Here is a 24,081-nt window from a genome sequence, read left to right as displayed (position 1 = left end):
GTCGCTGCAGATTAGATGGCGGTGCTGACATGTTCTGACTGGCTGACAGGAAGGGGTCAGTGATTCATGCTGCTTGCACCAAATTCTGACCTCCCATCAGCAGCAGAAATCTGGCTCCATCTGACCAGGAGATGTTTTCCCGCTGCTCAGTGATACAAGTTTTGCGCTCTTTTGCCCGCTGGAGTCTTTCTGTTTCTCTTAGACACAATGGCGCTGGAACTGGTCGCCCGCTGTTATACCATCCGTGTGGAGGAACGGCGAGTTGTGCGTTCGGACACGTTAGTTGGAGCTCCAGCGTTGTATTCAGCTGACTGTGCAGCCTGTTGATCAGAACGATTCCTGACATCCTCCTCCGACCCCTTTCAGTGATGAGTTGTTTCCGTCTGCAGGATCCCCTTTCGCGGGATGTTTTCCTCGGTCGCGCCATTCTCTGTATACTCTCCACACCGTTACACGATAAAACCCCCTGCGGTTGGCGGTGAGGCCCCGGCTAGTCTAGCACCGATGACCGGCCTCGTTGGAAGTCACTCCGATCGCTGGATCTTCCATCTAATGTGGATTCACACTGAGACTGATCCACGGAAAACTTGTCACGTGACTTTATGCTGCACTCCGGGGTCACGGGGGGAATTACCGTACAGGGGGCGCTAATCCTGAAAGGGGCGGGGTCTAATAAAGAGGGGTTCCATGTAGACTGTAAGGGATGATAGTATAGCAAGACCCTCGGGACAATATCCGGAAGGTCTCTGGCCAGCCTCCATCTCGGATGTAGCGGTCTCCACGGGAGCGCAGCTCTGTAATGGTACCATGACGTGTCTGTACATCCATTATGCCAGCGTTGCCCGTTACATTGTATCACCCACACATCCACCTGTTCTCTGTGCCCCAGTATGTACAGAGCAGCTCTGGCTGCCGGCCTTACAGGGTGACACTTTGTTTCCATTGGTAGCGTTAAAGGAAAGTGAATACTTGCACCCAGGTGATGGGTAGCGCCAATGTGGACCCCCTGCAATGCCTTCAGTAATGCCCACTGCTCTTGTCATCGGCGGGTCGCAGTCGCTTTGCTTCCGCCATGTCTCTGTCGCCTCCTGCTGGCTTGTCTTCGTACTGTCATTAACGTTCTGCTTTCCTGCCGTCTAGATGCTCAACCTACGGAGTCCGAGAAAGACATCTATAGTCAGGTGAACGTAGTCCTGAGGGACGCCGAGGGGATCCTGGATGACCTACAGTCCTACCGGGGGGCCGGCCTGGAGATCCGAGAGGTAAGTGCCCAACAGGAAGTCTGTTACACGGAAATATGAAGGGAGCACTTAGATGTCCCATCGGATCTCAAGGAACCGCAGCGTCTCCAGACCCTTCACATCAGCCCGTGTGACGCTGCGCCCCTCTGTGCGGACATCCCAAATCTGGTGTCCTCCCGAAAACCCAAACAGGCTGTATAACAGTGTGATCAGTAGCCAGTCTAGGGCAGATCTGTGGGACTCTGGTAGTTCCTCCGGTCCTGATGCTGGAGGTTATTCTGTGGGGCTCTGGTAGCTCCTCCTGTTCCTCCGGTCCTGATGCTGGATGGTATTCTGTAGGGCTCTGGTAGCTCCTCCTGTCCCTCTGATCCTGATGTTGGAGGGTATTCTGTGGGGCTCTGGTAGCTGCTCCTGTTCCTCCGGTCCTGATGCTGGATGGTATTCTGTAGGGCTCTGGTAGCTCCTCCTGTTCCTCCGGTCCTGATGCTGGATGGTATTCTGTAGGGCTCTGGTAGCTCCTCCTGTTCCTCCGGTCCTGATGCTGGATGGTATTCTGTGGGGCTCTGGTAGCTCCTCCTGTCCCTCTGATCCTGATGTTGGAGGGTATTCTGTGGGGCTCTGGTAGCTGCTCCTGTTCCTCCGGTCCTGATGCTGGAGGGTATTCTGCAGGGCTCTGGTAGCTCCTCCTGTTCTTCCGGTCCTGATGCTGGAGGGTATTCTGCAGGGCTCTGGTAGCTCCTCCTGTCACTTTTAAAGCTGATGAGATGGATTCCCGATGACTTCTGCTTTGTGCCCCGATGGACTGATGTCCCTGAGGTGCAGGTTATTTGGGGTCTTACTGGAGGTTTACGGGGCCCCTGTATTGTGTGTGCTTTGTGTTGCTCTCAGGTTAGTCTGATCTTACGCTCCAGTCACATTCACAGCTGTTGGTAATTCTGCTTGTTTTTGGGCTGCAGGCCGTGGCAGCTCCTTGTTTAGCGCCCATCCCCGGAGCGTGCGCTCTGTGGCTCAGCTGTAGGTGGCAGTAGTCGTCCTGTAGAGTCCATGGCTTTACTGCTGCAGTTACACCGCTGGGTTATTAGAAGCTGCTGCAAAAAATCTGCGTTGGAAAAAAAAGCGAACAATTTGTCAGGTTTTGGTTAAAAGCAAAAACATGACAAACGCAAACATTTTATTTCAGCGCGTTTTTCTACAGCAACCTATTCGCCGCTTGTGACGCCCCTGTTTGGTCCTAGTAAGGTCCTGTATGGTGACGCCCCTGTATGGTCCTAGTAAGGTCCTGTATGGTGACGCCCCTGTATGGTCCTAGTAAGGTCCTGATTCGTGACGCCCCCTGTTTGGTCCTAGTAAGGTCCTGTATGGTGACGCCCCTGTTTGGTCCTAGTAAGGTCCTGTATGGTGACGCCCCTGTATGGTCCTAGTAAGGTCCTGTATGGTGACGCCCCTGTATGGTCCTAGTAAGGTCCTGATTCGTGACGCCCCCTGTTTGGTCCTAGTAAGGTCCTGTATGGTGACGCCCCCTGTTTGGTCCTAGTAAGGTCCTGTATGGTGACGCCCCTGTTTGGTCCTAGTAAGGTCCTGTATTGTGACGCCCCTGTATGGTCCTAGTAAGGTCCTGTATGGTGACGCCCCTGTTTGGTCCTAGTAAGGTCCTGTATGGTGATGCCCCTGTTTGGTCCTAGTAAGGTCCTGTATGGTGACGCCCGTTTGGTCCTAGTAAGGTCCTGTATGGTGACGCCCCTGTTTGGTCCTAGTAAGGTCCTGATTCGTGACGCACCTGTTTGGTCCTAGTAAGGTCCTGTATGGTGACACCCCTGTTTGGTCCTAGTAAGGTCCTGTATGGTGACGCCCCCTGTATGGTCCTAGTAAGGTCCTGATTCGTGACGCCCCCTGTTTGGTCCTAGTAAGGTCCTGTATGGTGACGCCCCCTGTTTGGTCCTAGTAAGGTCCTGTATGGTGACGCCCCTGTTTGGTCCTAGTAAGGTCCTGTATTGTGACGCCCCTGTATGGTCCTAGTAAGGTCCTGTATGGTGACGCCCCTGTTTGGTCCTAGTAAGGTCCTGTATGGTGATGCCCCTGTTTGGTCCTAGTAAGGTCCTGTATGGTGACGCCCGTTTGGTCCTAGTAAGGTCCTGCATGGTGACGCCCCTGTTTGGTCCTAGTAAGGTCCTGATTCGTGACGCACCTGTTTGGTCCTAGTAAGGTCCTGTATGGTGACGCCCCTGTTTGGTCCTAGTAAGGTCCTGTATGGTGACGCCCCTGTTTGGTCCTAGTAAGGTCCTGTATGGTGACGCCCCCTGTTTAGTCCTAGTAAGGTCCTGTATGGTGACGCCCCTGTTTGGTCCTAGTAAGGTCCTGTATGGTGACGCCCCTGTATGGTCCTAGTAAGGTCCTGTATGGTGACGCCCCTGTTTGGTCCTAGTAAGGTCCTGTATGGTGACGCCCCTGTTTGGTCCTAGTAAGGTCCTGATTCGTGACGCACCTGTTTGGTCCTAGTAAGGTCCTGTATGGTGACGCCCCTGTTTGGTCCTAGTAAGGTCCTGTATGGTGACGCCCCTGTTTGGTCCTAGTAAGGTCCTGTATGGTGACGCCCCCTGTTTAGTCCTAGTAAGGTCCTGTATGGTGACGCCCCCTGTTTAGTCCTAGTAAGGTCCTGTATGGTGACGCCCCTGTTTGGTCCTAGTAAGGTCCTGTATGGTGACGCCCCTGTATGGTCCTAGTAAGGTCCTGTATGGTGACGCCCCCTGTTTAGTCCTAGTAAGGTCCTGTATGGTGACGCCCCTGTTTGGTCCTAGTAAGGTCCTGTATGGTGACGCCCCTGTATGGTCCTAGTAAGGTCCTGTATGGTGACGCCCCTGTATGGTCCTAGTAAGGTCCTGTATGGTGACGCCCCTGTTTGGTCCTAGTAAGGTCCTGTATGGTGACGCCCCTGTATGGTGACGCCCCTGTTTGGTCCTAGTAAGGTCCTGTATGGTGACGCCCCTGTATGGTCCTAGTAAGGTCCTGTATGGTGACGCCCCTGTATGGTCCTAGTAAGGTCCTGATTCGTGACGCCCCCTGTTTGGTCCTAGTAAGGTCCTGTATGGTGACGCCCCCTGTTTGGTCCTAGTAAGGTCCTGTATGGTGACGCCCCTGTTTGGTCCTAGTAAGGTCCTGTATTGTGACGCCCCTGTATGGTCCTAGTAAGGTCCTGTATGGTGACGCCCCTGTTTGGTCCTAGTAAGGTCCTGTATGGTGATGCCCCTGTTTGGTCCTAGTAAGGTCCTGTATGGTGACGCCAGTTTGGTCCTAGTAAGGTCCTGTATGGTGACGCCCCTGTTTGGTCCTAGTAAGGTCCTGATTCGTGACGCACCTGTTTGGTCCTAGTAAGGTCCTGTATGGTGACGCCCCTGTTTGGTCCTAGTAAGGTCCTGTATGGTGACGCCCCCTGTATGGTCCTAGTAAGGTCCTGATTCGTGACGCCCCCTGTTTGGTCCTAGTAAGGTCCTGTATGGTGACGCCCCCTGTTTGGTCCTAGTAAGGTCCTGTATGGTGACGCCCCTGTTTGGTCCTAGTAAGGTCCTGTATTGTGACGCCCCTGTATAGTCCTAGTAAGGTCCTGTATGGTGACGCCCCTGTTTGGTCCTAGTAAGGTCCTGTATGGTGATGCCCCTGTTTGGTCCTAGTAAGGTCCTGTATGGTGACGCCCGTTTGGTCCTAGTAAGGTCCTGTATGGTGACGCCCCTGTTTGGTCCTAGTAAGGTCCTGATTCGTGACGCACCTGTTTGGTCCTAGTAAGGTCCTGTATGGTGACGCCCCTGTTTGGTCCTAGTAAGGTCCTGTATGGTGACGCCCCTGTTTGGTCCTAGTAAGGTCCTGTATGGTGACGCCCCCTGTTTAGTCCTAGTAAGGTCCTGTATGGTGACGCCCCTGTTTGGTCCTAGTAAGGTCCTGTATGGTGACGCCCCTGTATGGTCCTAGTAAGGTCCTGTATGGTGACGCCCCTGTTTGGTCCTAGTAAGGTCCTGTATGGTGACGCCCCTGTTTGGTCCTAGTAAGGTCCTGATTCGTGACGCACCTGTTTGGTCCTAGTAAGGTCCTGTATGGTGACGCCCCTGTTTGGTCCTAGTAAGGTCCTGTATGGTGACGCCCCTGTTTGGTCCTAGTAAGGTCCTGTATGGTGACGCCCCCTGTTTAGTCCTAGTAAGGTCCTGTATGGTGACGCCCCCTGTTTAGTCCTAGTAAGGTCCTGTATGGTGACGCCCCTGTTTGGTCCTAGTAAGGTCCTGTATGGTGACGCCCCTGTATGGTCCTAGTAAGGTCCTGTATGGTGACGCCCCCTGTTTAGTCCTAGTAAGGTCCTGTATGGTGACGCCCCTGTTTGGTCCTAGTAAGGTCCTGTATGGTGACGCCCCTGTATGGTCCTAGTAAGGTCCTGTATGGTGACGCCCCTGTATGGTCCTAGTAAGGTCCTGTATGGTGACGCCCCTGTTTGGTCCTAGTAAGGTCCTGTATGGTGACGCCCCTGTATGGTGACGCCCCTGTTTGGTCCTAGTAAGGTCCTGTATGGTGACGCCCCTGTATGGTCCTAGTAAGGTCCTGTATGGTGACGCCCCTGTATGGTCCTAGTAAGGTCCTGATTCGTGACGCCCCCTGTTTGGTCCTAGTAAGGTCCTGTATGGTGACGCCCCCTGTTTGGTCCTAGTAAGGTCCTGTATGGTGACGCCCCTGTTTGGTCCTAGTAAGGTCCTGTATTGTGACGCCCCTGTATGGTCCTAGTAAGGTCCTGTATGGTGACGCCCCTGTTTGGTCCTAGTAAGGTCCTGTATGGTGATGCCCCTGTTTGGTCCTAGTAAGGTCCTGTATGGTGACGCCCGTTTGGTCCTAGTAAGGTCCTGTATGGTGACGCCCCTGTTTGGTCCTAGTAAGGTCCTGATTCGTGACGCACCTGTTTGGTCCTAGTAAGGTCCTGTATGGTGACGCCCCTGTTTGGTCCTAGTAAGGTCCTGTATGGTGACGCCCCCTGTATGGTCCTAGTAAGGTCCTGATTCGTGACGCCCCCGGTTTGGTCCTAGTAAGGTCCTGTATGGTGACGCCCCCTGTTTGGTCCTAGTAAGGTCCTGTATGGTGACGCCCCTGTTTGGTCCTAGTAAGGTCCTGTATTGTGACGCCCCTGTATGGTCCTAGTAAGGTCCTGTATGGTGACGCCCCTGTTTGGTCCTAGTAAGGTCCTGTATGGTGATGCCCCTGTTTGGTCCTAGTAAGGTCCTGTATGGTGACGCCCGTTTGGTCCTAGTAAGGTCCTGTATGGTGACGCCCCTGTTTGGTCCTAGTAAGGTCCTGATTCGTGACGCACCTGTTTGGTCCTAGTAAGGTCCTGTATGGTGACGCCCCTGTTTGGTCCTAGTAAGGTCCTGTATGGTGACGCCCCTGTTTGGTCCTAGTAAGGTCCTGTATGGTGACGCCCCCTGTTTAGTCCTAGTAAGGTCCTGTATGGTGACGCCCCTGTTTGGTCCTAGTAAGGTCCTGTATGGTGACGCCCCTGTATGGTCCTAGTAAGGTCCTGTATGGTGACGCCCCTGTTTGGTCCTAGTAAGGTCCTGTATGGTGACGCCCCTGTTTGGTCCTAGTAAGGTCCTGATTCGTGACGCACCTGTTTGGTCCTAGTAAGGTCCTGTATGGTGACGCCCCTGTTTGGTCCTAGTAAGGTCCTGTATGGTGACGCCCCTGTTTGGTCCTAGTAAGGTCCTGTATGGTGACGCCCCCTGTTTAGTCCTAGTAAGGTCCTGTATGGTGACGCCCCCTGTTTAGTCCTAGTAAGGTCCTGTATGGTGACGCCCCTGTTTGGTCCTAGTAAGGTCCTGTATGGTGACGCCCCTGTATGGTCCTAGTAAGGTCCTGTATGGTGACGCCCCCTGTTTAGTCCTAGTAAGGTCCTGTATGGTGACGCCCCTGTTTGGTCCTAGTAAGGTCCTGTATGGTGACGCCCCTGTATGGTCCTAGTAAGGTCCTGTATGGTGACGCCCCTGTATGGTCCTAGTAAGGTCCTGTATGGTGACGCCCCTGTTTGGTCCTAGTAAGGTCCTGTATGGTGACGCCCCTGTATGGTGACGCCCCTGTTTGGTCCTAGTAAGGTCCTGTATGGTGACGCCCCTGTATGGTGACGCCCCTGTTTGGTCCTAGTAAGGTCCTGTATGGTGACGCCCCTGTATGGTGACGCCCCTGTTTGGTCCTAGTAAGGTCCTGTATGGTGACGCCCCTGTATGGTGACGCCCCTGTTTGGTCCTAGTAAGGTCCTGATTCGTGACGCCCCCTGTTTGGTCCTAGTAAGGTCCTGATTCGTGACGCCCCCTGTTTGGTCCTAGTAAGGTCCTGTATGGTGACGCCCCTGTATGGTCCTAGTAAGGTCCTGTATGGTGACGCCCCCTGTTTGGTCCTAGTAAGGTCCTGATTCGTGACGCCCCTGTTTGGTCCTAGTAAGGTCCTGTATTGTGACTCCCCCTGTTTGGTCCTAGTAAGGTCCTGATTCGTGACGCCCCCTGTTTGGTCCTAGTAAGGTCCTGTGTGGTGACGCCCCCTGTTTAGTCCTAGTAAGGTCCTGTATGGTGACGCCCCTGTATGGTCCTAGTAAGGTCCTGTATGGTGACGCCCCTGTATGGTCCTAGTAAGGTCCTGTATGGTGACGCCCCCTGTTTGGTCCTAGTAAGGTCCTGATTCGTGACGCCCCCTGTATGGTCCTAGTAATGTCCTGTATGGTGACGCCCCTGTTTGGTCCTAGTAAGGTCCTGTATGGTGACGCCCCTGTTTGGTCCTAGTAAGGTCCTGTATGGTGACGCCCCTGTTTGGTCCTAGTAAGGTCCTGTATGGTGACGCCCCCTGTTTGGTCCTAGTAAGGTCCTGTATGGTGACGCCCCCTGTTTGGTCCTAGTAAGGTCCTGTATTGTGACGCCCCTGTATGGTCCTAGTAAGGTCCTGTATGGTGACGCCCCTGTTTGGTCCTAGTAAGGTCCTGTATGGTGACGCCCCTGTTTGGTCCTAGTAAGGTCCTGTATGGTGACGCCCCTGTTTGGTCCTAGTAAGGTCCTGTATGGTGACGCCCCTGTATGGTCCTAGTAAGCTCCTGTATTGTGCCGCCCCGTGTTTGGTCCTAGTAAGGTCCTGTATGGTGACGCCCCTGTATGGTCCTAGTAAGGTCCTGTATGGTGACGCCCCTGTATGGTCCTAGTAAGGTCCTGTATGGTGACGCCCCTGTATGGTCCTAGTAAGGTCCTGTATGGTGACGCCCCTGTATGGTCCTAGTAAGGTCCTGTATGGTGACGCCCCTGTATGGTCCTAGTAAGGTCCTGTATGGTCCTAGTAAGGTCCTGTATGGTGACGCCCCGTGTTTGGTCCTAGTAAGGTCCTGTATGGTGACGCCCCTGTTTGGTCCTAGTAAGGTCCTGTATGGTGACGCCCCTGTATGGTCCTAGTAAGGTCCTGTATGGTGACGCCCCTGTATGGTCCTAGTAAGGTCCTGTATGGTGACGCCCCTGTTTGGTCCTAGTAAGGTCCTGTATGGTGACGCCCCTGTATGGTCCTAGTAAGGTCCTGTATGGTGACGCCCCTGTATGGTCCTAGTAAGGTCCTGTATGGTGACGCCCCTGTATGGTCCTAGTAAGGTCCTGTGTGGTCCTATTAAGGTCCTGTATGGTGACGCCCCTGTATGGTCCTAGTAAGGTCCTGATTCGTGACGCCCCTGTTTGGTCCTAGTAAGGTCCTGTATGGTGACGCCCCTGTATGGTCCTAGTAAGGTCCTGTATGGTGACGCCCCTGTTTGGTCCTAGTAAGGTCCTGTATGGTGACGCCCCTGTATGGTCCTAGTAAGGTCCTGTATGGTGACGCCCCTGTTTGGTCCTAGTAAGGTCCTGTATGGTGACGCCCCTGTATGGTTCTAATGTGGTTTACATTTGATGCAGAACAGGTAGGTAAGAACACGGAAACAGCGACAAAGTATTCTGGCAGGCAGATGAAAAAGTGTAACTGCAGCTTTGGATGTGACTGGAGTATAAGATGTGATGTAACGCAGTGCCAGATAGCTGAGTGCAGTTCATGCTCCTTGCATCTGCATCTAGTAGTTTCCTTGCCCTTGGCACTGCCAGGCACACAGCAGCGCTGATGCGTTCTGACTGTACTGTAGGGATTGGCGTAGACGGCTCCCCTGCAGCTACCTGCCGGCGACTGAAGTGATAAGGCCGCGCTCACATGGCCTTCATTGGAACGGCAGCACGACACCATGGGGAATCCACGTTACAGGAAAGTCATGGCTGTCCCTTCTTGCTGCGGATTCCTCAGAGGAGCCATGGATGCCCACGTGTGACGTAGCGCCATTAAATGAGACTAACCCGTGGGTGGCGTCACCGCACCTCGGAATCCAGAAATTCAGAGCTCCGCCTCCTGGTGCAGATGGTGGCTGATCCGCAGCAGGTCTTCCCAGCATGCATTGTGTGCTGTAGGGGGCGCTGGTCGGCACACAGTACTGTTGTAACAGTAACTGAAGGGGGCGCTGAGAGGTCCTTGGCTTTCCATGACTCTGCGGTCCCCATGGACATCGGTGCTCTTCTGACTCGGCCCGATTGATGTCTTTGGTTGGGCGCCGGCCGCTGCAATTGCATCAGAAATGGAGACAAATTTGGTTCCGTTGAGTTGTTTCTTCATATCGGGAAACAGCTGTTGTCCGAGGGGGCCGGATCAGGTGAATAAGGAGGGTGGTCCCCACCCCGACGTCCCCCTCAACCAATCTGCTCTGGCTGGGGTATTCATGCAAGAACACGACACCTTGGCTCAACTTCTCGCTCGGTCAATTAATCCAGAGGTGTTGTGTGAGCACGCTTCATAAAGTGGTTGGATGACGCGCGTGTGAGCGATGATTGGCCAGCGATTGTACAACCAATGACAATTCCTTCACGTCTTGTTCGTTGCTCATTTTATGCAAATGACTTACTGCTTCGCGTAGAAGGAGTCATCTCCAGCCGTGATGGAAGACCCCTCGGTTAGGTCGTCCACAAGCAGCCGACAGACCCCGTGGCCTTGGATGACGACTTCTGAACGTCTTAGGATGTGAAGCACCGCTGTGCCTAGGACTCAGGATAGTATATAACGCACCTCCCATCCATTATCACTAGTGAGACCTGCCGGAACGCTGTAGAGTCCCCGGGGGGCCGCGCCTGGGCATGTTACATCTGCTGACAAAAGCTTTGGGGTCCAGTTGGCGGACACTTACCTGCTGTCCAGATGATGGTGAGTTATGGAGAAACTCTGAGCCTCGGCGATCCTAGATGGCGTCTGTACTTCTGGATGGGCCACCACTGGAGGTCTCCTGCAACCGCTTCATCGTGGCCGGTTTTAAATATGGCGGCTCAGTTTTCATGGTGGAGTATGCGGGCATTCCTCACCCGATGTTTCGCCATGTCACCGGAATGTCTTTGGCGGACACCCTTTCAGAAACTGGAACTTTGTCGCTGCTTACTCTCCTTTGCAGTGAAATCTCTTGCAGACTCCGCCATGTTGTCTTCAGACTGCCTAACGTAAGAATGGCGCATGAGACTATGCCGATGCTTGCTCACAAAGCATTGAACAGATTGAGCCTTCATGTAATATGACTCTCATTGATGTGAAAACAAATGAAGATGAGAAAGCAGAGGCCTCGTTAGCGAATACCTCCAAGGTGGCACTGCAGTGCTGGTACTTCGGTGTTGGTCTGCTGCGCATGCTACTAATGGCTTCAATATAGCGGCGTTATTTACATCACTGTATCAGGGCTCGGACAGTGCCCGGGTGGGTCGGACAGCGCCCCCCCCCCCCCCCCCCCGGTATCGGGGGCCCTGGTGGGTCGGACGGCGCACAATAAAACCTCCCAGTTGCTTAGCATTGTTTCGCCCCTTGCTGTAGTATTCCACCTCGGCTTCTGTCTCTGCAGGCCATACAGCACGCTACTGATGAGAAGCTACAGGAGAAGGCCTGGGGGGCCGTCGTCCCGCTGGTCGGAAAACTGAAGAAGTTCTATGAATTCTCACAGAGACTCGGTACGTTATTGGCCATATGAAACCTTTATGGGAGCGCATGATCAGTTGTTTCCCTAACTCTTAAGATTAGGTGCCGGCACAATAGTGAGTGCAGCTCTGGAGTATAATACAGCATGTAACTCAGGGTCAGTACAGGATAAGTAGTGTATGTACACAGTGACACCACCAGCACAATAGTGAGTGCAGCTCTGGAGTATAATACAGGATGTAACTCAGGAGCAGTACAGGATAAGTAATGTATGTACACAGTGACTCCACCAGCAGAATAGTGAGTGCAGCTCTGGAGTATAGTACAGGATGTAACTCAGGATCAGTACAGGATAAGTAATGTATGTACACAGTGACTCCACCAGCAGAATAGTGAGTGCAGCTCTGGGGTATAATACAGGATGTAACTCAGGAGCAGTACAGGATAAGTAATGTATGTACACAGTGACTCCACCAGCAGAATAGTGAGTGCAGCTCTGGGGTATAGTACAGGATAAGTAATGTATGTACACAGTGACTCCACCAGCAGAATAGTGAGTGCAGCTCTGGGGTATAATACAGGATGTAACTCAGGAGCAGTACAGGATAAGTAATGTATGTACACAGTGACTCCACCAGCAGAATAGTGAGTGCAGCTCTGCAGTATAATACAGGATGTAACTCAGGATCAGTACAGGATAAGTAATGTATGTACACAGTGACTCCACCAGCAGAATAGTGAGTGCAGCTCTGGGGTATAGTACAGGATAAGTAATGTATGTACTCAGTGACTCCACCAGCAGAATAGTGAGTGCAGCTCTGGAGTATAATACAGGATGTAACTCAGGATCAGTACAGGATAAGTAATGTATGTACACAGTGACCCCACCAGCAGAATAGTGAGTGCAGCTCTGGAGTATAATACAGGATGTTACTCAGGAGCAGTACAGGATAAGTAAGGTTTGTACACAGTGACTCCACCAGCAGCAGAATAGTGAGTGCAGCTCTGGGGTATAATACAGGATGTAACTCAGGAGCAGTACAGAATAAGTAATGTATGTACACAGTGACTCCACCAGCAGCAGAATAGTGAGTGCAGCTCTGGGGTATAATACAGGATGTAACTCAGGATCAGTACAGGATAAGTAATGTATGTACACAGTGACTCCACCACCAGCAGAATAGTGAGTGCAGCTCTGGAGTATAATACAGGATGTAACTCAGGATCAGTACAGGATAAGTAATGTATGTACACAGTGACTCCACCAGCAGAATAGTGAGTGCAGCTCTGGAGTATAATACAGGATGTAACTCAGGATCAGTACAGGATAAGTAATGTATGTACACAGTGACTCCACCAGCAGAATAGTGAGTGCAGCTCTGCAGTATAATACAGGATGTAACTCAGGGTCAGTACAGGATAAGTAATGTATGTACACAGTGACTCCACCAGCAGCAGAATAGTGAGTGCAGCTCTGGGGTATAATACAGGATAGGTAATGTTTGTACCGTCTCTGACACTGGTGCCAGCCACTGGAGTCGTATGAAGGGCTGTTGGGGTCTGTCTGTAGAGGTCGGTGTTGTAGCACTATGTGCTGTCATATGTCTGTGATTTGGGTGTTTGTGCAAGGTCTTATACTATGTTTGTCCTGTGTAGAAGCGGCATTGCGCGGTCTCCTGGGGGCGCTCACTAGTACTCCCTATTCCCCAACGCAGCACCTGGAGCGAGAGCAGGCTCTTGCCAAACAGTTTGCCGAAATCCTTCACTTCACTCTCCGTTTTGATGAACTCAAGGTAAAATACATGAAATGTGATATCCTGCCGCTTCTCCTCTCCGTTACCGATCACATGCCGCATGAATGCTGCAGCCAGTCACTGCCTACTGCAGTCGCGTAGCGGACACGTGTCCAGCATGAGGACTTCTGGGACCAGGAAGGCGGTGCGGACGCCAATGTCCATGTGGGTGTATATAATATCCACTCACATTTGGTTGTAACGCATTTTTGGTAGAGAGTTACCGGGTCATGATTGGCAATACCCCTCATGCCTACTGCATGGCACTGTTGTCTAAAGCAACAGAGATCAACGGGAGCACTGAACAGCTTACCTCCTCCCCTCCCTGTACAGGCAGGATTACACTGAGAGGAGACACCTATATATAGATAACACAGGACCCCCCATTCACAATAGTCACAGATCACCTCCTCCCCTCCCTGTACAGGCAGGATTACACTGAGAGGAGACACCTATATATGGATAACACAGGATCCACCATTCACAATACTCACAGCTCCCCTCCTCCCCTCCCTACATAGGCAGGATTACACTGAGAGGAGCCACCTATATATAGATAACAGGGGACCCACCGTTCACAATAGTCACAGCTCCCCTCCTCCCCTCCCTACATAGGCAGGATTACACTGAGAGGAGCCACCTATATATAGATAACACAGGACCCACCATACACAATAGTCACAGCTCACCTCCTCCCCTCCCTGCACAGGCAGGATTACACTGAGAGGAGCCACCTATATATAGATAACAGGGGACCCACCGTTCACAATAGTCACAGCTCACCTCCTCCTCTCCCTGTACAGACAGGATTACACTGAGAGGAGACACCTATATATAGATAACAGAGGACCCACCATTCCCAATAGTTACAGCTCACCTCTTCCCCTCCCTGTACAGACAGGATTACACTGAGAGGAGACACCTATATATAGATAACAGAGGACCCACCATTCACAATAGTCACAGCTCACCTCCTCCCCTCCCTGTACAGACAGGATTACACTGAGAGGAGACACCTATATATGGATAACACAGGATCCACCATTCACAATAGTCACAGCTCCCCTCCTCCCCTCCCTGCACACTGACTACTAAGCCTAATAACAGTCTGACATTTCCTGTTCTGTAGAGGAAGCTTCTCAGCTGCAGATCATAGAAATAAATAAATATGTAATGTTTTAATTAGCACCTCTATAGCGGTAATCCATTCCCTTTGGACACCTTTTCTTCTTGGGGTTCCTTCAGATGTTGCAGGCAAGTTGTGATTGTTACCAGGACTTGAGCGCAGCGTCTGAATGTAGTCTAGTTCAATGGTGCAAGTCGTGCCAAAAAGATTTATCTCCCCTTGTGAAAATGCCTGGTATGTGCCAGCAGGAGGTAATACAAGCCGGGCATAAGAGGGGCCTCTTGCTGCATCATGTGTAGTATATATGTACTCCCACTCCTCATATTCGCTCATCTCATGTCCGCCCAGTTAAAGGGGCTCTCCACTCCTTAGAAGGGTCCACTGACAATAAGCTAATCACAAAGTGTTCTGCTGGGACCCCCAGCGATCAGCTCTAGCATAAGTGTTAGGTTTCCCTGCAGCACCCCCACAGGAGACATGAAGTATTACACAGTGACCATTCACACCCATGGGATGTCTGTGTGCTGTAGGACAGGGTGGGTCACCAGAGAGGGGGGTGCTTTTCATAACTGCTGTTGCCCAATAGATGAGGATCCGAATTCACTAATAAGGGGTATTACAATGTCTTGCTTCATCCCGGAGCCCCTTATTGCTGTCCGCCCCCTATTTGTGTTCTATTTATTACCTCATCTGCTGATTTGGCGTCTTTTCCTCCAGATGACGAATCCTGCGATCCAGAATGACTTCAGCTATTACAGAAGAACCTTGAGCCGCATGCGGATTAACAACGTCCCAGTAAGGAACGGCTGGCGCCACTTCTGGTGTTCTGTACACTTTACTATCCGTCCATTACCGTGTAACCGCTCCATGCTGCCGCCTATTACGGCAGCCATAAGAGTCTGACGGGCGCGAGAATACCTGCACGTGCCGCTATGTTACCGTGTGTCCCCAAAAATAACACACTTTCTTATATTTTTGCACAGTGTCTTAAATGACATAATTGAAAAGGCTGAGATTGGTTAATCGAGGGCTGGCTCTGATTGGCTGATGCGGCATTCGAAGAACCAGTCAGAGCAACCGCTTGCTGGAGGCAGGGTATTCAAGCCCTTACCAGGAAGAACTGCTCTGTCGGCGTGCCGGAGGACAGGGGAGCCTGCAGTAGCGACGAAGACCGGCGCGAGGGACCCGAATGCCGGCTGTTGGGGGGGACTTATATTTCGTGCGAGACTTGATCTTCCGTGGCTCAAAAAGTTGACCAGGCTGGAGAATCTATGGCAGAGATAAAACATAGGATGGCATTGGGGCGAAGCGCGATGGTAAACATGGACGCAATCTGGAGACGTAGGGATATCGGTATAGCAACTAAATGCAGTATAGTGCAAACCACCGTTTACCCCCGAGCCACGTATGGAGGTGAGAGCGGGACTGCGAGGGAAGCTGATAGGAGGATTGATGTGTTGGAGCTGCTGGCGAAAGCTGCTGTGTATGCCCTGGACAGCAAGAGTAACAAACAGAAGTCCTGAGTCGTAGAAGACCCAATATATCACTGGAGGGCAGGATGACCGGGCTCAGACTCGCGGGGAGGGCAGGATGACTGGGCTCAGACTCGCGGAGGGCGGGATGACTGGGCTCAGACTCGCGGAGGGCGGGATGACTGGGCTCAGACTCGCGGAGGGCAGGATGACTGGGCTCAGACTCGCGGAGGGCGGGATGACTGGGCTCAGACTCGCGGAGGGCGGGGATGACTGGGCTCAGACTCGCGGAGGGCTGGATGACTGGGCTCAGACTCGCGGAGGGCTGGATGACTGGGCTCAGACTCGCGGAGGGCTGGATGACTGGGCTCAGACTCGCGGAGGGCGGGGATGACTGGGCTCAGACTCGCGGAGGGCGGGGATGACTGGGCTCAGACTCGCGGAGGGCGGGATGACTGGGCTCAGACTCGCGGAGGGCGGGATGACTGGGCTCAGACTCGCGGAGGGCGGGATGACTGGGCTCAGACTCGCGGAGGGCGGGATGACTGGGCTCAGACTCGCGGAGGGCGGGATGACTGGGCTCAGACTCGCGGAGGGCGGGATGACTGGGCTCAGACTCGCGGAGGGCGGGATGACTGGGCTCAGACTCGCGGAGGGCGGGATGACTGGGCTCAGACTCGCGGAGGGCGGGATGACTGGGCTCAGACTCGCGGAGGGCGGGATGACTGGGCTCAGACTCGCGGAGGGCGGGATGACTGGGCTCAGACTCGCGGAGGGCGGGATGACTGGGCTCAGACTCGCGGAGGGCGGGATGACTGGGCTCAGACTCGCGGAGGGCGGGATGACTGGGCTCAGACTCGCGGAGGGCGGGATGACTGGGCTCAGACTCGCGGAGGGCGGGATGACTGGGCTCAGACTCGCGGAGGGCGGGATGACTGGGCTCAGATTCGCGGAGGGCGGGATGACTGGGCTCAGACTCGCGTATTTTGGCCATGTAATGCGAGCAGAGTCGCTAGAAAATCTATAATGCTTGGACAGATAAGTGGCAAAAGAAGACCTGGAGTCAAAAGACACAATAGCTGATACAGAGATAGCTAACATTAGGGAAGAGAGACAGAGTATTCAAAAAGATCTAGAAAAGCTTGCACAGTGGGCGGCGACTAACAGAATGGTATTTAATAAGGAGAAATGCAAAGTCCTACATCTGGGCAAGAAAAATGAAAAAAGCACATACAGAATTGGAGGAATTGGGCTAAGCAGCAGCACATGTGAAAAAGACTTGGGTATACTAATAGATCATAGACTGAACATGAGTCGACAATGTGATGCAGCAGCCAAAAAGGCAAACACAATTCTGGGATGTATTAAGAGAAGCATAGAGTCTAGATCACGTGAGGTCATTATCCCCTTTTACGGAGTGGAACAGGTTGCCATGGGAGGTGGGGAGTTCTCCTGCAATGGAAGTCTTCAGAGGCGGACAGACATCTGTCTGGGATGATCTAGTGATCCTGCACTGAGCAGGGGTTGGACCCGATGACCCCGGAGGAGCCTATGACCCCGGAGGTCCCATCTAGGATTCTATTAGCCAAAAAGCTATTTTTTTTTCATTTTGCCTTCTAATGCACAGTAAAAGTAATCAAAAGAGCCATATTTACCCCCAAATTGTGTCAATAAAAATTAGGTTGTCATGCAAAACAGAAGCCGTGACCTGGCTCCGTCTGTGGATACAGCAGTTCTGGGACTTCTAAAAAAGAGGGTTTATTGTTCAATAGTGGAAAAACCTAAAACAGTGATTAATGCCGTTAAAGAAAAGCAGGATATTTTTTTTCCTGCTTTCCAAAAAAAAATGAATAAAACTTCTACAATACATTATATGGACCTAAAATGGTGCCAGTAAGAACTACGGCTCGCCGCGCAAAAAACACCCCTCATACCGCCGTTTTGGTGCAAAACTACTCATTTATGATTTTTGACAAGTGAAGATAAAAATCCCCAAGAACCGTCTTTGGGGTTAAAAAAAAAGTTAAGCAGTACATTAAACCGGCCTAAATACGGCGATATTGGTGAAAAATAAACCGTCGTTACTGGATCGCAACCATAAGATTTGGAAAAATTACTTTGTCGTGAAAACTCATAACAGGCGGAAGGTTCGGGGTTAATTACCGCTTGTGGTACTTAGCGTTTAGGTTTGGTTTATATACGTTTCCGCAGCCCACATAAGAGCAGTCGAGGTCGGCCTCACTAACGCATATTTACGTACGGTAACCACGCTGGTTTTTTGTTGTATTTTTGTGAAGATCACCACAAACAATGCCCTCAGAAAACGGTGGTGTTTGGTTTATTCTGGAGATTTCAGGTTCTCGTTAATCCAGCATTGTCCCTCGGTTGGCCACATGGCTGCGCCGCGGCCGCCGTGTGCTGTAGGCTTGTCGGTCATGTGATGACTGTTCGCTGGATGCAGCAGGTTTTCACCTCTACACAAACTTCTATTCTAGGCGGAGGGAGAAAACGAAGTAAATAATGAACTGGCCAATAGGATGTCCTTGTTCTACGCGGAGGCCACGCCCATGCTGAAGACCCTAAGTGACGCCACAACAAAGTTTGTATCGGAGGTAAGAGGACCGTGCAGCTCGCCCCCGCAGTCACCTGCCGCTTCTCTGCTGCAGCCGTGGGATGTCACAGGGCTGACCTTACAGCGTACAGACGCATTAAGTCCTCCAGAGCAGGTGCCAGTCTGTGGCTGATAGGGGTTCAGAGCAGGAGACCCCTCCCCCTTATAGCATCCTCATGTCCTAGTAGGTTATGCGGTCCAGGTAGGTCCTGTATATCGTGTTACAAGTGTTGATTTGGGACTAATTATGTCTTTTTCCCTCTTTCCTCCTGTTGGATTTCCTGCCCCCTCCACAGAACAAGAACTTACCGATAGAGAACACCACGGACTGCCTGAGCACCATGGCCAGCGTCTGTCGGGTGATGCTGGAAACGCCGTAAGTTCCTGCTTTTTTCAACAACTACTTATTTTTTTTTGCTTTCTTTCATATTATGATTAACTATAGAGCTGCAGTATAAAGCAAGGGGGAGAAACGGAGCAAAACCATCAGCCTCATGTCAAACTATAAGGGAGGTGGGTTTCTGCCTCCAATCCGCGTGTCACCTGAGCTCACCCCAGTGATTTTTGCGCCTCCCTCATGGAGCAGTCCGTAAATGGTGCAGGTTATGTAGACAAGCAGTCCAGCCGCTCACTGCTTCTACAAGTAGGACGCCGCCTTAAGCTCCATTTAGACAGGACAAACGATGGCGGACACTCCTCCCCGCACATACTCACTGCGGTGCTGCTGCTGCACGGGGGCTAGTGTCACTGCATTTCTCTCGCTCCCCTACCCCTCCATTAACATAACATAGCAGCTGTTCAGTACTGACCAGCTGCTGTTTACACTGAGCGATCAGCTGATCGTCCGTCATTTATGCAGCATATGGCGCTGGATGGTGAGCTGATCGCTCCGTGTAAATAGCAGCCGGTCAGTAATGAACGGCCGCACTGCTCAGCCAATGGTGAGAGGGTGGGGGAGGGGAGGGAGAGAAATCTCCTGCAGGCGCCCCGCTGTACAGTATGTAAAGGACGAGGGGCGGCCATCGTTTATGTAGGAGCACCGCAGCCAGTATGTGGGGGACGAGGGGCGGCCATCGTTTATGTAGGAGCACCGCAGCCAGTATGTGGGGGACGAGGGGCGGCCATCGTTTATGTAGGAGCACCGCAGCCAGTATGTGGGGGACGAGGGGCGGCCATCGTTTATGTAGGAGCACCGCAGCCAGTATGTGGGGGACGAGGGGCGGCCATCGTTTATGTAGGAGCACCGCAGCCAGTATGTGCAGGACGAGGGGCGGCCATCGTTTATGTAGGAGCACCGCAGCCAGTATGTACAGGACGAGGGGCGGCCATCGTTTATGTAGGAGCACTGCAGCCAGTATGTGGGGGACGGGGGGCGGCCATCGTTTATGTAGAAGCACCGCAGCCAGTATGTGGGGGACGAGGGGCGGCCATCGTTTATGTAGGAGCACCGCAGCCAGTATGTACAGGACGAGGGGCGGCCATTGTATATGTAGCAGCACCGCAGCCAGTATGTACAGGACGAGGGGCGGCCATCGTTTATGTAGGAGCACCGCAGCCAGTATGTACAGGACGAGGGGCGGCCATCGTTTATGTAGGAGCACCGCAGCCAGTATGTGGGGGACGAGGGGCGGCCATCGTTTATGTAGGAGCACCGCAGCCAGTATGTGAGGGACGAGGGGCGGCCATCGTTTATGTAGGAGCACCGCAGCCAGTATGTGCAGGACGAGGGGCGGCCATCGTTTATGTAGGAGCACCGCAGCCAGTATGTGGGGGACGAGGGGCGGCCATCGTTTATGTAGGAGCACCGCAGCCAGTATGTGGGGGACGAGGGGCGGCCATCGTTTATGTAGGAGCACCGCAGCCAGTATGTGGGGGACGAGGGGCGGCCATCGTTTATGTAGGAGCACCGCAGCCAGTATGTGGGGGACGAGGGGCGGCCATCGTTTATGTAGGAGCACCGCAGCCAGTATGTGGGGGACGAGGGGCAGCCATCGTTTATGTAGGAGCACCGCAGCCAGTATGTGGGGGACGAGGGGGGGCCATCGTTTATGTAGGAGCACCGCAGCCAGTATGTGCAGGACGAGGGGCGGCCATCGTTTATGTAGGAGCACCGCAGCCAGTATGTGGGGGACGAGGGGCGGCCATCGGTTATGTAGAAGCACCGCAGCCAGTATGTGGGGGACGAGGGGCGGCCATCGTTTATGTAGGAGCACCGCAGCCAGTATGTGGGGGACGAGGGGCAGCCATCGTTTATGTAGGAGCACCGCAGCCAGTATGTGGGGGACGAGGGGCGGCCATCGTTTATGTAGGAGCACCGCAGCCAGTATGTGCAGGACGAGGGGCGGCCATCGTTTATGTAGGAGCACCGCAGCCAGTATGTGCAGGATGAGGGGCGGCCATCGGTTATGTAGGAGCACCACAGACAGTATGTGGGGGACGAGGGGCGGCCATCGTTTATGTAGGAGCACCACAGCCAGTATGTGTGGGACGAGGGGCGGCCATCGGTTATGTAGAAGCACCGCAGCCAGTATGTGGGGGACGAGGGGCGGCCATCGTTTATGTAGGAGCACCGCAGCCAGTATGTACAGGACGAGGGGCGGCCATCGTTTATGTAGGAGCACCGCAGCCAGTATGTACAGGACGAGGGGCGGCCATCGTTTATGTAGGAGCACCGCAGCCAGTATGTACAGGACGAGGGGCGGCCATCGTTTATGTAGGAGCACCGCAGCCAGTATGTACAGGACGAGGGGCGGCCATCGTTTATGTAGGAGCACCGCAGCCAGTATGTACAGGACGAGGGGCGGCCATCGTTTATGTAGGAGCACCGCAGCCAGTATGTACAGGACGAGGGGCGGCCATCGTTTATGTAGGAGCACCGCAGCCAGTATGTGGGGGACGAGGGGCGGCCATCGTTTATGTAGGAGCACCACAGCCAGTATGTGGGGGACGAGGGGCGGCCATCGTTTATGTAGGAGCACCGCAGCCAGTATGTGGGGGACGAGGGGCGGCCATCGTTTATGTAGGAGCACCGCAGCCAGTATGTGGGGGACGAGGGGCGGCCATCGTTTATGTAGGAGCACCGCAGCCAGTATGTACAGGACGAGGGGCGGCCATCGTTTATGTAGGAGCACCGCAGCCAGTATGTGGGGGACGAGGGGCGGCCATCGTTTATGTAGGAGCACTGCAGCCAGTATGTGGGGGACGAGGGGCGGCCATCGTATATGTAGGAGCACTGCAGCCAGTATGTGGGGGACGAGGGGCGGCCGTCGTTTATGTAGGAGCACCGCAGCCAGTATGTACAGGACGAGGGGCGGCCATCGTTTATGTAGGAGCACCGCAGCCAGTATGTGCAGGACGAGGGGCGGCCATCGTTTATGTAGGAGCACCGCAGCCAGTATGTGGGGGACGAGGGGCGGCCATCGTTTATGTAGGGGCACCGCAGCCAGTATGTGGGGGACGAGGGGCGGCCATCGGTTATGTAGAAGCACCGCAGCCAGTATGTGGGGGACGAGGGGCGGCCATCGTTTATGTAGGAGCACCGCAGCCAGTATGTGCAGGACGAGGGGCGGCCATCGTTTATGTAGGAGCACCGCAGCCAGTATGTGCAGGACGAGGGGCGGCCATCGTTTATGTAGGAGCACCGCAGCCAGTATGTGCGGGACGAGGGGCGGCCATCGTTTATGTAGGAGCACCGCAGCCAGTATGTGGGGGACGAGGGGCGGCCATCGTTTATGTAGGAGCACCGCAGCCAGTATGTGGGGGATGAGGGGCGGCCATCATTTATGTAGGAGCACCGCAGCCAGTATGTGGGGGACGAGGGGCGGCCATCGTTTATGTAGGAGCACCGCAGCCAGTATGTGGGGGACGAGGGGCGGCCATCGTTTATGTAGGAGCACCGCAGCCAGTAAGTGGGGGACGAGGGGCGGCCATCGTTTATGTAGGAGCACCGCAGCCAGTATGTGGGGGACGAGGGGCGGCCATCGTTTATGTAGGAGCACCGCAGCCAGTATGTGCAGGACGAGGGGCGGCCATCATTTATGTAGGAGCACCGCAGCCAGTATGTAAAGGACGAGGGGCGGCCATCGTTTATATAAGAGCACCGCAGCCAGTATGTGTGGGACGAGGGGCGGCCATCGTTTATGTAGGAGCACCGCAGCCGGTATGTACAGGATGAGGGGCGGCCATCGTTTATGTAGGAGCACCGCAGCCGGTATGTACAGGACGAGGGGCGGCCATCGTTTATGTAGGAGCACCGCAGCCAGTATGTGCGGGACGAGGGGCGGCCATCGTTTATGTAGGAGCACCGCAGCCAGTATGTGTGGGACGAGGGGCGGCCATCGTTTATGTAGGAGCACCGCAGCCAGTATGTGGGGGACGAGGGGCGGCCATCGGTTATGTAGAAGCACCGCAGCCAGTATGTGGGGGACGAGGGGCGGCCATCGTTTATGTAGGAGCACCGCAGCCAGTATATACAGGACGAGGGGCAGCCATCGTTTATGTAGGAGCACCGCAGCCAGTATGTGTGGGACGAGGGGCGGCCATCGTTTATGTAGGAGCACCGCAGCCAGTATGTGGAGGACGAGGGGCGGCCATCGGTTATGTAGAAGCACCGCAGCCAGTATGTGGGGGACGAGGGGCGGCCATCGTTTATGTAGGAGCACCGCAACCAGTATGTGGGGACGAGGGGTGGCCATCGTTTATGTAGGAGCACCGCAGCCAGTATGTGGGGGATGAGGGGCGGCCATCGTTTATGTAGGAGCACCGCAGCCAGTATGTGCAGGGGACGAGGGGCGGCCATCATTTATATAGAAGCACCGCAGCCACTATGTGGAGGACGAGGGGCGGCCATCGTTTATGTAGGAGCACCGCAGCCAGTATGTGGGGGACGAGGGGCGGCCATCGTTTATGTAGGAGCACCGCAGCCAGTATGTGTGGGACGAGGGACGGCCATCGTTTATGTAGGAGCACCGCAGCCAGTATGTGGGGACGAGGGGCGGCCATCGTTTATGTAGGAGCACCGCAGCCAGTATGTGCAGGACGAGGGGCGGCCATCGTTTATGTAGGAGCACCGCAGCCAGTATGTGGGGGACGAGGGGCGGCCATCATTTATGTAGGAGCACCACAGCCAGTATGTGGGGGACGAGGGGCGGCCATCGTTTATGTAGGAGCACCACAGCCAGTATGTGGGGGACGAGGGGCGGCCATCGTTTATGTAGGAGCACCGCAGCCAGTATGTGGGGGACGAGGGGCGGCCACCGTTTATGTAGGAGCACCGCAGCCAGTATGTGCAGGACGAGGGGCGGCCATCGTTTATGTAGGAGCACCGCAGCCAGTATGTGGGGACGAGGGGTGGCCATCGTTTATGTAGGAGCACCGCAGCCAGTATGTGCAGGACGAGGGGCGGCCATCGTTTATGTAGGAGCACCGCAGCCAGTATATACAGGACGAGGGGCAGCCATCGTTTATGTAGGAGCACCGCAGCCAGTATGTGGGGGACGAGGGGCGGCCATCGTTTATGTAGGAGCACCGCAGCCAGTATGTGGGGGACGAGGGGCGGCCATCATTTATGTAGGAGCACCACAGCCAGTATGTGCGGGACGAGGGGCGGCCATCGTTTATGTAGGAGCACCGCAGCCAGTATGTGGGGGACGAGGGGCGGCCGTCATTTATGTAGGAGCACCGCAGCCAGTATGTTTTGGGACGAGGGGCGGCCATCGTTTATGTAGGAGCACCACAGCCAGTATGTGGGGGACGAGGGGCGGCCACCGTTTATGTAGGAGCACCGCAGCCAGTATGTGCAGGACGAGGGGCGGCCATCGTTTATGTAGGA

General features: G+C 53.9%; 1 protein-coding gene across 4 annotated transcripts in view; it reads left to right on the top strand.

Annotated features, from left to right (window-relative positions):
- Positions 1-24,081, top strand: part of CYRIB (CYFIP related Rac1 interactor B) — a 209,557-nt gene that overhangs the window by 164,369 nt on the left and 21,107 nt on the right. For all 4 annotated transcript variants that reach the window (XM_066578793.1, XM_066578792.1, XM_066578795.1 and 1 more), the window contains 6 exons: positions 1,141-1,262; positions 11,176-11,281; positions 12,906-13,042; positions 14,886-14,963; positions 18,136-18,252; positions 18,548-18,627. In XM_066578793.1, coding sequence (XP_066434890.1) covers positions 1,141-1,262; positions 11,176-11,281; positions 12,906-13,042; positions 14,886-14,963; positions 18,136-18,252; positions 18,548-18,627 — 640 coding nt within the window. The remainder of the gene's footprint in view (positions 1-1,140; positions 1,263-11,175; positions 11,282-12,905; positions 13,043-14,885; positions 14,964-18,135; positions 18,253-18,547; positions 18,628-24,081) is intronic.

This window comes from Eleutherodactylus coqui, chromosome 9 (genome assembly GCF_035609145.1).
Source record: "Eleutherodactylus coqui strain aEleCoq1 chromosome 9, aEleCoq1.hap1, whole genome shotgun sequence".
Lineage (NCBI taxonomy): Eukaryota > Metazoa > Chordata > Amphibia > Anura > Eleutherodactylidae > Eleutherodactylus > Eleutherodactylus coqui.
Note: the sequence above shows the minus strand (reverse complement) of the source record. Positions and strands in the feature narration are given on the sequence as shown.